General features: G+C 35.7%; 1 protein-coding gene across 6 annotated transcripts in view; it reads left to right on the forward strand.

The window, feature by feature from the left end:
* Positions 1 to 14,906, forward strand: part of CCSER2 (coiled-coil serine rich protein 2) — a 74,342-nt gene that overhangs the window by 53,301 nt on the left and 6,135 nt on the right. For 2 of the 6 annotated variants that reach the window (XM_074830416.1, XM_074830419.1), the window contains exons 10-11: positions 7,399 to 7,483; positions 11,990 to 12,029. The exons of 2 other annotated variants lie outside the window; for them this stretch is intronic. In XM_074830416.1, coding sequence (XP_074686517.1) covers positions 7,399 to 7,483; positions 11,990 to 12,029 — 125 coding nt within the window. The remainder of the gene's footprint in view (positions 1 to 7,398; positions 7,484 to 11,989; positions 12,030 to 14,906) is intronic. 2 more of the 6 variants (XM_074830418.1, XM_074830420.1) reach the window with 1 other exon arrangement.

Genomic DNA, 14,906 nt, shown 5'->3' on the forward strand with positions numbered 1-14,906 from the left:
TATGTGTAATGTCTTTGTTTACCCCATACATTTCTATTTTCCTGTTACTTTGGAGCTTTTGAGCTCTTGTATTGTTTCTTTTTCCCATGTTTTAATTTAATATGTGATGTTCATTTGATGTTTTTATGTGTTGATACTATTACTAGGTTAGTGGCTATTGTTGTTTCCATGTTCCTTTTTTTCCTATCTCATTTTCTACATAAATTCAGAAACAGGTTAGTAACCATTGAAAGTTAGTTGCTAACTACAGAAGCTTTAGTTTGAGCAACTGCGACATTAATTGATAAGGCAAAGGTATTGGAGAAGATGGGAAATGTGAGCTGATATCTCAGGTGGAGGGAGTCATTTAGCTCAATTGTCTGTTTGCATCAGGTCAGTCGGTATATTTCTTTTAAGCTATTCAATAGTTTTGTTCAAAAAGACGCTTTTGTCACAAGGAAGTTCAGGTTAAGGGAGTGTATCTTTTTAAAAACAAAACAACAAAACAAAACAACAGAAAAAAGACCTCTACTGTATTCGTGGTTGAGTGTATGTATGTGTGTGGATAAATGTATACATACGTGTTTGATACACGTACATGTGTGTGTAGGCATATGATACTTTGATGCACATTTATAATCTCAGTATTTTTATCTACGTGTAAAATTTCTCATGAAAGTTGATAAATTAAATTTCATGAAGTATTGAGAAACTTTTGATATACTGTTTTTCAAGCGCTTTTTTTTGTAAATGATAACTGAAGAGTTTTTGGTGGAATGTGTGGGGTTTGGTTTTTTTATGTCTTCTCACTTGCATATTTTTAAGTTATAGACTTTCTGTAAGCAAACACAAATTGATAGGAGCTCCTTAATGTGGCATTTCTTAAAGGAAGATGATAGTCTTGCTGTTGTAGCCAAGTTTCAGTTCTAATGATCAGACCTCAACTTTCTGCTTTAATAGTTCCTCTGCTAACATGCATTTGTATGCTTCCTTGCATGGCTTAATAGAAATATAAATGTAGAAAAAAAACCTTGACATGAAATCATTGTTGATCTGGAACCCAATGATGTGAAATATCTCTTGCAATAGAGAGACAATTGACTCTATTTTCTTGAGGTAGGAATACAATGAATGGAAACAGAAAGAGTGAAATGTATTCTCACTTTCTCACTAAAAAAAAAAAAGTCTTAAAGTAATTGTTTTGCTTTATTTCCATTCCTGTTTAGTTTAATATCATGGTCTTGAACTGAGTGTGCAGGCTGGGAGAAATCAGGTTTATTGGTTCTAAATGTGGTGTGAATCATGAAATGTAGTTAATGTTTATGAAATTATGAAGTTTTTATATAGACTACATGTTTTAAAAATGAATTATAATTAAAGTCTTGGCAATGAGAGAATAGTTCCTTTGAGGCATATAAGCTTTTTCTTCAAGCTTGGTAATAGTTATCAAAGTTGATGAATATTTAACTCTTTCATTTTTTCCTATAAGTGTTGACCTGCCAGTCACGTTAAATGATGGTGAATATCAGGAAGATACTTTAGTTTGGTTATCACAACTTTCAAGATTATTCTGACAGTTTACAAATTCTAGCAGAACTGATAATTTCTGTTGATTCCTGAAGTGTAAATAATGGTCTAGGAACACACAGTAATTTACTGTTTCAAGAAATACTTTAAAAGATTCCAGAAATGTGCTTAACAAACGTTGTTAATGTAGTGTTTCATGAAGAATAGGTGCTAGAATAAACTAGGAAATGGTGAGAGTGAAAATCAGCTAATAAAATATTTCAGTTAGGAATTTAAGACCATATGAATTGCAGCAATTTATTGCAGTTCTTCTGTCCATTTGAAATAGCAAATATTTCTGATCACTTCATGGTTCTCCCAGTAAACAGACAAGTGAGTATCATCAAACATATTCTTTTTAAGAAGGCATATTCTAATCTGTTTGTTTCTTTATTACCAAGTGTTTCTAGAAAATGGCCCATACTGATGTGATACACTTGTCTGAGGTTATTCTCTTTAGGGACTGCAGTTTTTGAAAGTACTTTTAGGGTTTTTTCCTATTTAAAGGTAAATATGTACATAAATGGAATCTGTATAACTTCAAGTTAATCCTTGGAATTTCATACTCACGTAATAAAACATAGTGGCTGAAATGTTTTGAAAATTGGACCTATTAAGAATTAATAGGTATCTACCTACTGCCTAGCTACTGTGTCTGTTACATGGTATTTCTTGTAAGTAGTGTCCTGACAGTATGCTCAAAACTTTGATTTCTGACTGTATAGACAATGGTGACTTACAGGGAAACACTATTTTTGGTTAGCCATCCTCAGGATAAAGGCTTGTACAAGTATTCACCTACAGGGTAGACCATGATGTCTCTAGATGGATTGCTTATAGATCTCTTACATGGAACTTGCTTCCAGTTAATTTATGTCCATAACTTAACTATCATGGAAGAAAAAAACCCCACAAAACTAAAACCTGGAAGAAGATATTGAACATAAACTTACCTGAAGAAATTAATGTTGATGGACAGAATTTACAAAGAAGAAAAATGTGAGCATCTATTGCCACAGTTGTTTTGCAGGCTTTGCAGCATTGATTCTGCAATACTACATATTGATATTATTTTTAAGATTTTGAGGGTAGAGGGGTTAGATGTCAAGTTTATGTTGACAAATTGTTTGGCTTCTTGAACTGGGAAAGGTTGTTTGCAGATGCTGAGAAGTAAAAGACAAACAAGCAAACTACAAAGCCCTGAATTTGTTTGAAGATGTTTGTAAAAGATTCTGACCCCTGAGGTCCGCTTCCTTAGGTTAACCCAGCTCCTCTTAGTTCATGTCTGCTCTCCCATGCCATGCAGCAATAGATAGTGTACAGTAAAAGCTGATTTTTCTCCTTGGTATCAGAGCAGTACACAGTGATGAGAATAAGCTTTGCTTCCTAAACGTGTATACAAGCTCACTCTTGTCTCTGGTAAAAGGACAACAAAAAACCCCTCAGTTTGCATGGGAGCTTGTATGTTTTTGTTCTTTGCTACATCTCTTCTCTACTTCTGCACTGACATGTTCTTTGCCTTCCATTTGAGTATTGTTCCAGTTTGTCATTCCAAAGCCTTTCACATCAACTGTTTTGATGAACCTTTGTAATACTTAGGCTGTCTCTGTACTGTTGTCTGTCTTGTTTTTAGTATCTCCTTCCACCTTAGCCTTTGAACTTCCTAGATGCTTTGACTCTGCAACTATGAATCTAAACTTGCAGGTGTTGAAGCCTAGTCACTATATTAGCGTTCATCTTCACATTCAGCCTAGGTTTCTGTTGTTGCCCAGTACTCTGCTGTTGGCTTGCTGATCCGTTATAACGTACATTCTTGGTGAGACAGAACCATAGCTGGACTAAATAGATAGTCATGCTGTGCACATGTTTCTTGTGCTTTTACAGTGACAGTGTATAGCATGTAGGCACATACACAGAAGATAGGTCCTTTAAACTTTCACAGGCAATTTTTGTTGGTTTAGTGTAAACCAGCACATAAGACTGTTTTGACTTGGGTTGGTTTTTTTGACATGAATACTTCCAAAAGGACTGTTGCATGTCAGAACTGCGCATTCATAATATCTCTGTGTGCTAGGCTAGCAAGAGGAGATTGCTGCAAAGACATTTTGTTTGCATTGATACTTGAAGTATGTCATTCTAGGTTTGTTCATGACGTTGAGCTCTGAGTTTGTATGAGACAACTGGCAAATGCTAGGTGAGATGCAGCAAAAAATCATCTCTTCTTGTAAGTGCTTGAAGTCTCCAGCTGTATGGATAAAAGTGGATCTTTCCTGTATTTGTGTTTCTGCAGCAGAAAAGACTTTTTAAAGCAGTAGCAGGTTTGGATATTGGTGTATCCTTGGGAAAAGAGCCAAAATATTTGGCTGTTGACCTAAAGTTACTGTGCAGCAATAGCTTAGAAATATTTCTCATGTCCTTTTCTGGCAGACGCAATTGCTTTTGTTCATGTGACTGCTTATTCTAAGGTTGAGGTCTCTTCATAGCAATGGGAAACTCTGGCCTTAATATCTTCATAGTAGCCTTTAAAAAAACCAACCAAACAGGTTTTCCAGTGCAGTTAGGGTCAGAACTTCATAAAGCATTTAGCAGCATTTGCACAGTTGATCAGGATCTCTGAAGAACATTCATCATTTTGTTCTAGTTTTTAGGGTGCTTTATTTCAGCTGCTGTTATTTTTCACTCCTGAGTCTCCTGTTTTGCCTCATGTTTAAAATTTTGAATCACTTCTCTTTTGAGATCTTTTTGCTATTTCACAATTCCAGTATCAGGGAAAAGAGAGAAATGGGATTTAAGTTTAGTGGCTGGATGCACAATAACGGCTGGGGGGAGGAACTGTTCTGACGGCTGTCTAACATTAAAGTGCAAGTGGAAGGACTTGCATCAGACTAGGCTTCAGACCCCAGAAGAACCCCATCAAATGTGTTTTGTTTATTTATAGAAGCTGAGGTAAGTCACGTTCTCATCTTTCGATTCTAGCATTGTTTGCTTATGTGTTTAATAGACTTTTTAATAATCAAGCATAAAATAAATTGTGATTCAGGTTTTACTTCTTCCCTATATTTAGTAGGAAACTACAGCATTTTCTTTGTGTTTTGAAGAGGTACCATCATCTGAGGAGGTGTGCTTATTAGTGTGTGTTTCTTTTCTCCTGTTCTTTGGATTTCTTGGGAACCTCAGCACACATTTGACTAATAGGAGGGGGTGGATGTGAGTTGTTGTTTAAAGGAGAAAGCTTTGCAAATTTGCTGGAATTTTGTAAAATACTACTAAAAGAAAAGTCATCTTTTCATAAGACGGGCTTATTTTCAGATACTTATCTCTTAGCTTCTATATCTACGGGATCACTACAAACATTATAATCTGTAAAATCAGTGTAAGTCATAACACCCATCTTCATAAATTCCCAGGGCTGTATTTCCTGGTCCTTGGTTCAATTCATGTTGATTTTAATTACCTTACTCGATGTACAATTAAACAATGCTTGTTATGATTTTTTTACAAATAAGAAATCTGGCATTTATTTGACATTTGCCTCTATGGAGCAGTGTAAACTCTGAAGACTGCCGCCAGAGGAAGAGCTCTTTCTTCTGCTTCTCAGATGATAGGATGTTCTCCAGCACTTGGGAGGATTGAGCCGTGCCTGGAGAGCAGTTCCATTTAGCAGGCAAAACACTGAAGGAAGTTAATGGCACTTTCTTCATTTACTTCTCCAGAGTAATGATTAAATACCATGAAGAATTATTGAGAAGACTCTACTTAATGCTGTGCTTTGAAGTGCTAATATGGATGCCTAAAAATTACTGGAATGTATCAAGACATCTAAATATTTCTTTGCTTTTACAATAGTATTATAACTGTTATTTAGCTCAGCTGGTTTGTACTTTATCTTTTTAGAGAGAGGAAGGGAGAGGATATAAAATTTTCACCTCCTTTCTTAATGCGTTAATTTCAAAGAAGTCTGGAAAAAGCCCACTGCCAACTCGAAGTCTCTGCAAGATGAGACTTATGCCTGACAATACTGTGCTTTTTGCTAACTGGAGATTCAGTTACGTTTAGAGAATGGAAATAATTTGTTGCTGTTGCTCCACCACCCTGATACAATCTAGTATGAAATGTGAACAAGCCTGAAAAATGAAGTGTTCTCTTGTACAGCGCTGTGAAAATCCAAAGCTTTTGTTAATGTCTCATCAACCATTGATTGATTAATCTTGTTCCCAGGAATATTTCTGTATTTAATGCCTACTCGGCTGATGCAACATATTATATTAATTTGTCATATTGTTTGACTGAAGCTAGTACTCTTGTTCTTTCATGCAGCAGTCTAAAAATTATGTTGATGTTAATGGCTACTGATGGAGGACTGTAAGAACATGTTAGGTAATCAATATCTCTATCTAGAGATAATCAGATTGAAGAACTTGTTTCATTTTTTTCCTTGGGTTTTGCTCCAGTAATTGTTTTATCTTGGCTTCTGAAGAAGAATAAAGAAGTCTTGTCAGATTTTTTATTGCCTCCTCTAGTTTAAAAGTGTTCTGGCTAGCAAATTCTAGTGCTTGATTAAATACATATGTTATTAAGTTACATCTTGGCAGTACTGAAACTTGGTATAGTGGTGGATAAAATCTTAACTAGATCAGGCTAACTGGAAGATCAGGGAAGTTTTAAAATGCTGCTAGTATAAATAAAAGCAGAATATATCTTTATAGAAATAATGTCATGTTTAAGATTTGTTTTAAAAGGAGCATGGAAATAAAATACTACTTTATTGTTTGTCCATCCCTGGCACTATGATCTGTAGCAGCCAGCAGAGAAGCTAGAGAGGAGTGGCAATCTGTGTTCGTGTTTTCTTTGATACAGATGTTCATTCAGGTATCTTATGCCTGCTGTCTGAAAAAGTAGCTACAACTGGTTGCTGTTGATATCTGCTGGTTACTGGTAGCCAGGAGGCAATGGCAGTCTTTATTGTTAGCACCAGTATTCCAGAACTTATGAAAACAGAAGTTTTCACTGCTAAATGGTGACGGCGTTGTAAAGACATAAACCCGTCTTGCTGAAATAGGAAATCAAGATGATGTGATTTAAGGGGGAGGGCAGTTCCAGCTTGGATAGTTTTCTTTTGAAGGTAAGGGTATGGAGAAAATGATAGACTGCATAAAATTACTTTTTCTTGTTTTGAAAATGCAGCAACCACAGTGTGTCACTTTTGCGGTGATCTGAAACATTTGACAGGCAAACCCTGCATGGCATTGATGTGTGCAGTTCTCTGATCCTGTAATGGAAGACTCAAGCTCCAAGAGCAAAGTGCAAGGAAAACAGTTATATGTCACCTCTCCTGTTTCACATTCAGTAACACTATCAAAATATGAGTGAAGTGGACTTTAAAGCACCAGGATTTGCTAGAAAATCTGTTTTTCTCTGCATTAGAAATTTTTTGTTGTAAACTAAAGCTGACTGGTTTTCCAGTAGATTAGTGTTAAGCATCTTACTGATTGGTGAGGCATTTTAAAAACATTTTTGAAACCTGTAAAAATACAACTTTTAGCATGTATTTTTAACATGAAAAGCTTAGCTCCTGTACTTTTCCCTTAGAAACACCTTTAACAGAAATGTGTGCATATGTATTGAATAAAAATGGAGGTATTTTGAAAGATTTCTGACTAGTTTAGGGCATCATAATGTTGTTTTTCCTCTGTGCTTTAGCAGCATGTAGCATTTGCTTTTACTAAGTAGAACAACTGGGAAATATAATACCTTTCTGGGGGAAAAAGAAAAAGAATGGTGTGGCTTTTTGGTGTCTTGTTTTTCCCTGTTCTCTTTTTTATTATACTTCTCCCCCTCTCTCTTTCTGCACAGGGTGGGTATTCTGCTCCCTCCTTCTCTCCCTGGCAGGGCTCATTCCAGGGCATCCCTCGGACTGTTCCACCGCACCGCAGACAGAGTGAGTCTGTACCTCTCACTCATCTCCCTCACCGTGTTCCAGTAGAAGCTTCCCCTTTGCACGCACTGTTCATCTCGTAGTATCCTCCTTTCTCAGGCAGATTTACAGGCATACACAATAGTCTGTGGCTAACCAAAATGCTTCCTTCAGCCAGCATATAAGCAGCTACAACTTACAGCTTTATAACAGTTATTAAACGCTGATTTACTTCAGCGGTTCTTCAGGCAAACCTGAGCCAGGCCCTTGTTTCCAGTCTTGTCTTAACATAAATCTTGCTTGCTGCATTTTCCCTTTCTTTTTCATGGCTGCAATATACTATCCTGTTTGTGTATGTGTTCTGTTTGCTCGTAAGTCCGCACGTGTTCATATGTGGGTGCATTTACATAAATATGTTGTGGATGTACATAAAAGTCTTGGTGAGAAAGTGTCGTTTTCATTGCCTCTCATGAGAAGTTTTCTTAACTTTTCAGAATGGCTTCCCTGAAACTAATTTTTTTTTTTCCTCTTGGTATTTGTTGTAAAAAGGCTTCTAATGCATTGAAGTGGCTGTTGCAAAACTTGCATGATTTATTAACATTCCTTATGTGCTAGCTACAATGTGGGCTGATATAAGATGCATTTGTTCTCTTGGCTTGGATCTGCAAAACAAAAGACAATTGCTGATTTTAAAACTGTTTGCTTACGTAGACATAGAGAAATGGTAAGTCTTATTTTGTGCTTTGGTATTGCATTATAAACAGATAATTGTTCGAAGAAATATAACTGGTTCATAATGCTAAAGTTATATTTTTTTAAATGTACTGTAATTTGAGAATTACAGTGTGTTTGACTGCCTAGCAAAGCCCAAGAGTGTATTTGGACAGGAAACAAAGGAAAAAGTAAAATTATGGAAAAGATTTCCAGGGCCAGTGGAGATCTGAAGAGTAAGCTGCACCTTGAAAAACTAAGCTTACATGTATTTTAGATTGCAATAATCCTAACTTATTTCCATTACAAGAAAAAAGTATCTTGTAAAATATTTTGTAAACTGTGTTTCAAATACTCTCTTGACATTTCTGTGACAATGTTCATTTAAACAACTCATTGGGAATGCACAGCCTGTTTCATAGGCTTGTCTCTATGCAATGAAGGGATGTGCTTCACTATCCTGTGGTGTTTGATGTGGGGCTCTGTGTGTGCGTGTGTGTAATGCACATAGAACCCCTAAAACTGATCATCACATCTTCTGTTTCTGGGTAGAGGGCCAGCAGTAGCACAGTCTGGCTGTTTTGCTGTCCTGTCAGCAGAGAGTCTGAGTTCCATAGGATCAGTTTTAGACCTGAGGAAGATACAAATGTCATGGTTTTGGGACTTAGAGATTGAAGAGTCAGAATGGGAGGCTGGTGTCTGAGCTGCCAGATGTGTGCCTCTGGTGTCACATTGTTCACATTGACTGCTTAACTGAAGAAGAAAACTTTGTAAGCTCTTAGCAGTTCTCTGAGCCCTCACCTCATTCCTCCACTAACGGCAGCAACTTCTTACTCAAGGGATTCTGTAGCATAAACTTCCGTTACTAAAGCAGGTTGGATTTTTTAGTATACATCTTATATTAAATTCTATCAACTACTAGTAAAGGAAATAAAGTAGGTGAAAACTGACCCTTGACTAATTAACTTCAACAATTAACCTATTGCTTAGGAAACTAAAGGTTTCCTATAACTGAGTGTTCCTAGCCTTTTTCTTTAAGTCTTAGGTTTGATCAAAAGATACCGAGAATAAAAATACAGTATAAATTAGGAGGTGTCTTTAGACATTTTTACTGACACTTGCAAAATTAATGATTTATTGCTGTGTGAAGAGTCCCATAAAGTAGAGCATTACTGGAATTATCAGTAGCATCCTTCTTTCCTCACATTACCTCTTCCCTTGGTTCAGTGGTTTTTGGTCGGCTGGTTTTTGAGCTAGTATGGAGTGCCAGATGTGGGCTTTCCAGACAAGTGACGAGCTGGGTATCACCACTGAGAAAAAGAGAACAGCCTTAATGTCAATGTCGGTGTTCTTTTGCAATAATATAGAGAAGGTGATGGGAACATGAAGTAGTTTCAGTTTTTGTTTGACTGTGTTTTCTGTCTGGAGATCTTGGAATTCAAGCATTTATTTTCCAATTTCCGGATCCTGAACCTAAAATATCATCCGTGCTTGTGAATGCTGCAGGTTTCTTCACTGTGTTGTTGATAGCTGATGGATGTGTAGATCACTTACAAGCACTGTAGATTGAGGGTATAAATCTGTAAACTGTTCATTTTTAGTTGCTTATATACTGTAATATAACTTTACTGCTGCTGTACAGGACAGGTAATATATCCTGGCTACGTAATATTACAATACTGTCATATGCTTACAGTTCTTCTCTATTAGTACCAGCTCCAGCGCTAGAATACCTACTGCTGAACTTGCCCTATCAACTATCATTGCACTTTGTTAACACACTTTAGGGTTGGATGTATGTTTTGCACTTCTAATAATTCATTTTTAATACTTTCACATTTCTTAACTTCATGTTGTTTCAACAGCCTTGGAAACAGTTGAGCATTTTGTATTTCATAAACACTTTCATAACAGTACATGATTTTTGTCATTTTATGAACAAAATTATATGGTTTTTATTCCTATAACTGCCATATGTGTCTTGAACTCAACTCTTATGTGGCCCTTTATTTTTCTCTTGGCTATAGGATAAAACTTGATGACATAGTAAACTTTCTTTGATACAATTTAAAACTTTTGCATTTGTGTTCCTGGAGCTTTAATGATGCAGCTCTAGAAACACAGCGTTTAGAATACACATTGTCAATGAACCAGTTATGAACTCTTGTAATACAAGAATATTATACCACCTTCTCAAGGCTCCTAGCCCCAAGTTCTTCTCCACACAGAAACACTGATGAAAACTGGTTTGCTACTCAAGCATTGCAGTTGTTCACATCTCTGCTTACTGTGCACTTCATGGAAAAAGTATTTAGACTTTTTGTATGTAAGCATTACAAATAAAGATAATGTAAGCAATTCTAGCAGTTGACACACAGTTATTTATCATCAGCAAGAAAGCTGCTGTATGCACATTGACTATAAATCAGGTCCAGGCTTTGATTTTTTTTCAGGCATTTTTTTTAAACAAAGGTATGTTGCTTCAGGTCCAGGCTTTGATTTTTTTTCATGCATTTTTTTAAACAAAGGTATGTTGCTTAACACTATGAAATGTTTCCAAGCCTTTATTGACCAATTCAGGTTCTTTGTAGGGTGTACAAAGTGTTGGTGTTAGCAGAACAAAGTTGCTTCAGAATATTATCTTGGAAGTTCTATGACTTATGTTGAGGGTGACAAATTATTAAAAATGTCCTGGAATCATTACTTTACTATCCTTTATATATAATTTTTTGCTCTGAGAAAGGAGTGTTCAGCTATATGAAGCTTTCTTTTAAGAAAAACTCCGTTCTCCCAAGTTGGGTAGTTGCTGATTGGACTACAAGAGAAATGTCTCTTGTACCCAACAAAGTAAATATTTGTAGACAATGCTTAATTTTACATGTGGTCATATTTCTCTGTTGCACACACCTGTATTTATGGATGAAATGCCTTTATACCATATTACCAATTATTTTACTACCTTCATGCTGTGGTGAATGTGTTTAAAAAAAAAATTAGGATGTTTTTGTATCATTATTTGAAGTCATACTCCATACTATGGAATCCTATTTTACAGTGTTGAAATATGGGTATAATATAGCTAACTAAGAGAGGGGGAAAAAAATAAGTAAATCCAAAATGAAGGTGTTGGCTAATGCTACAGATATAAGGTGTGAAATCTTGATGTTTTCCAGAGGTAGAAAATGAGAGCTTTCCAGTTAGCCGTTCAGCAAGGCTGTGTCTTCAAGTGAAGACCTGTGAAATGACAGCTTATCCTTTGCCAAGTCAGTGAGATAAGGAATGTCAAACCTGATCAGAAAATGAAAAACTTACCTAGCAGGGTTTGTGTCCCTTCACCCCCACCCCTCCTCCAAAAAGAAACCGTAAGAGTTTGGAGTTGCTTCAAGCTCAAGTGAGCTGCTAGGAAGATGGGTTATTAAACAGCGTGGGCAATATGGTCAAAATATGTAATGCCGTGTATCTTATGACGGTCTTCATTGTTAGATATCTAACATGTATGTGCATGGATGCAAATATTTTTGATATATACAGTTGTAATCGTACACAAATTCTAGTTACAGCTTTAAACAGTGTTTGAAGTGTAAGAGATTAACTGTTAAGACTTTGTTGTAAGAGCAAAGGTATTCTGTGCAGGTCTTGCTATAAAACGTTGTTTCTGGAAGGTGGATTAAAAACCAGTGGGGGACATGGTAATTGCAATTTAAATGGTGAAAAGTTGCAGTTCTGTCATGGCAATTGCTCATTGTTTTGTCTTGGTCCTCTGACATCATTGTCCTTGTCTTTTTCTTGTCTCTGCTTTCCCATTATGCCATTGGCAAGGAGTTGAGAAGTTAGTCCATTACTTCTGTGATAAAGCGTGGTACAGTACAACTTCAGATTTCTTCCCATCTCCTCCTCATGCATTTTCACTGTTGTTTTGTTGGGGTTTTTTTTCCTATGCATGATGCATGTCTATCGGAGATGTGCATGCAGTTTCTCATTGCTTCACTTCCCTTCGTTCCTCAAAATACTGCAGGGAGAAAATGCCTTTATTTCATTCTACAGAGGTATTATATAAGGAATCAAGATGGGGATTGAGGTTAGAGATGCAGAAAAACCAAAGCGAAACTGAAGGGAATTTTAAAATAGTGATACTGCAATGAATATTGCTGTCATGACCACATTGATTTAACTTCTTAATCAATATAACATGCTTGTCTCAGTTTTCCAGTACAAAGCTAATACAATCTCAGTGGTTTGATAGCCATGTAGTCCTGGTAATCCTCTTTGTGGATATGTTGTAATTTTTCTCTGGATGATGTAACAGCCAGTTTTACTGGAGAGAAATAAGAGAAAAATCTCTTAAGCTAATGTGGCAGGGTATTTTTGATTGGTGCATCAATACGTGCAAGTCTCTGAAGCTATTGCTGGTACAGAAAAGCCTGTTTCTTTGTTGTGCAAAACGGAGCATATGCACAAAGCATTTTGTCTAACATGCTTTCAATTTGGGGAGGACTAATTTTCTTCAGTTACACTGTACTCAAAATGTTTTAGAGTCCGTCTTTTCGTTTCAGGAGTATCCCAAAAGAATGCAGATGTTTGTCCCTCTGAATATTTTCTTTATGAGACAAAACCAGAAGTCTGGTTAGCATGACAGTTGACACCAAGTTATAGTCTGTCCCACCCTGAAATATTATCAAAAGTGCACTCAAAGCAATGCAGATGACAAATTTTTTTTTAAAAAAAGATTTCTGTTAAATAAAATACTATGCCTAGAGGGTGGAATGCTTCTTTATCTTTCTGTTCCCCCTTCCTTCTTGTGATGGAATTCACCAAGTACTAGTCCTTCTGCTGGCTGGTTTTGTTTTTTGACTAATAACATGGTCATAATTTATTAAGACTTTCCTAACAAAAGGAAAACTTGTGTATAAGACAAAGATGTAAGCTGTGGATGAAGATAATGAAGTTTTCAGTGTTAGATACCTTGTGAACTGCTACGTCTATATTTTGGAAGTGGTGTTTTTCAGCTTTCAGTGTCATCTTGAATGTTAATGCATATAGCAATTTGAGTAGATTAAAATTTATAATCGTAATAATTGGACAAACTTTGACTAAGTAGAAACACAAAATTAGAAAACAGTACAGTATTTAAAACAACTTAGCAAAGATCATAACAGAGCTTTAGTGTCCTTATAATTCTGAGCATGTAGCTGTCTTCTACCTTTGAATTGCTAACTTTCTGGATATTAAGCTGCATAGACCTTTTTAGGTCATGAAGGATAATGATACATATTTGGCTATTTTTATATGTAAAAATGCAAAATTGTCCAAATGGAAAAGCTCAAATATTACCTAGTTTTTGTCAAAAGAATTCCAGATAGCATTATCAAAAGCTTGCTGCTTTCACATATTTCAGATGTTTTTGTGTTTAACTCAACTTTCCATACAAATGTAGTTTCTTCTGTAATTTACAAATTTTTTGCTTTGCTGATTAGTACAATGAGAACTTTTTGATTTAGAGTTAGGATTTGTAATGCTCAGATATCTATGCATTTCTGAAGACTGGCATTTAGAAACCCTTTCTAGGTGAGGGGAAGTTTTCTGACAATTATTTTTACATACTAGAATTTGATACAGTTCTGTTTGCTATAAATGTACTAAGTTTTGACTTCAAATAGGATTAGAAAATTTGAATTATTGAAGTATTTATATGGGAATTGGGTATATATTGCTTTGGATTCTGCACTCATTTTTAGCAATTTTGTTTTTGCAGGTGAGATCTCAAATCAATTTTGGCTAACATCTGTCTGTTAGCTCCTAAGCTGGAAGGATAATAACTTCTGTAACCCATTACATAAACACTGAAAAATGACAAAAATATCTGGAGGATTCATTTTTCTTTAATCTGTAACTCTCTTAATATACCAAATTGTTAATTGTGTTTAGTACTTCCTTCCTGTAAGATTACTCAGCTAAGAAGGATTCACAAAGTTATGCTAGTTTTGGTCACATAAGGAATAACATTTTGATACTCATTTGACACCATTTCAAAGGCTTTTTTTTCTTTTCTTCTTCTCCCTTTTTCTAAAACAATCGTATTCAGACTGCTCAACATATTTGCACTTACCTGTCTATCACTTGCAGATGTCTCTGGTCCAGCTTTGTTTGCCTTTGTTTACAGGTAGAACTGGTATATTCTAAAGGGAAAAACTGCTAGGAAGTTCTCAATTAGATTGAGACATCTTGATATTTCTCTCATTACTCTTAAATTTTTTTTCTTGATGAGGAATTCTGAGGAATCAGTTTTCAGTAGTAATCCTGCCAGGCAAAACATGAAAACCTTAAAGAATCCCGAGATGTGCTATTGTCCTAGAAATGTAACAGGACTATGGCATGCACAGCTATCATTTTCTTCCTGATGATTCTAAGAGCTAAAAAGACCAGACAAATAATTGGCTTCAATTTGAACTCACAACTTCAACTTAGAAGTTGTCAATAATTCAAGAGAGTGACTGAAGTGACATTTTTAGTCAAATCTCTTAAAGAAAAACATTACTTCTTTTTTACTATGACTATTTCATTAGTAAACAAATATTGTAAGCGTGTTTACTATGTACATGCAGTCTATCAACTGGTAAGAATTCAAGTATTTTAGGGATAAGACTAGCTTGTAGTAGTTCAGTTCTTCTCCTTTATAAAGAAAATGAGAAAATCATCCAAATCTGAAACTTACTAAAACTATAGTTTAAGTTTAAAT

The sequence above is a fragment of the Strix aluco genome, chromosome 7 (assembly GCF_031877795.1).
Source record: "Strix aluco isolate bStrAlu1 chromosome 7, bStrAlu1.hap1, whole genome shotgun sequence".
In the NCBI taxonomy this organism is placed as follows: domain Eukaryota; kingdom Metazoa; phylum Chordata; class Aves; order Strigiformes; family Strigidae; genus Strix; species Strix aluco.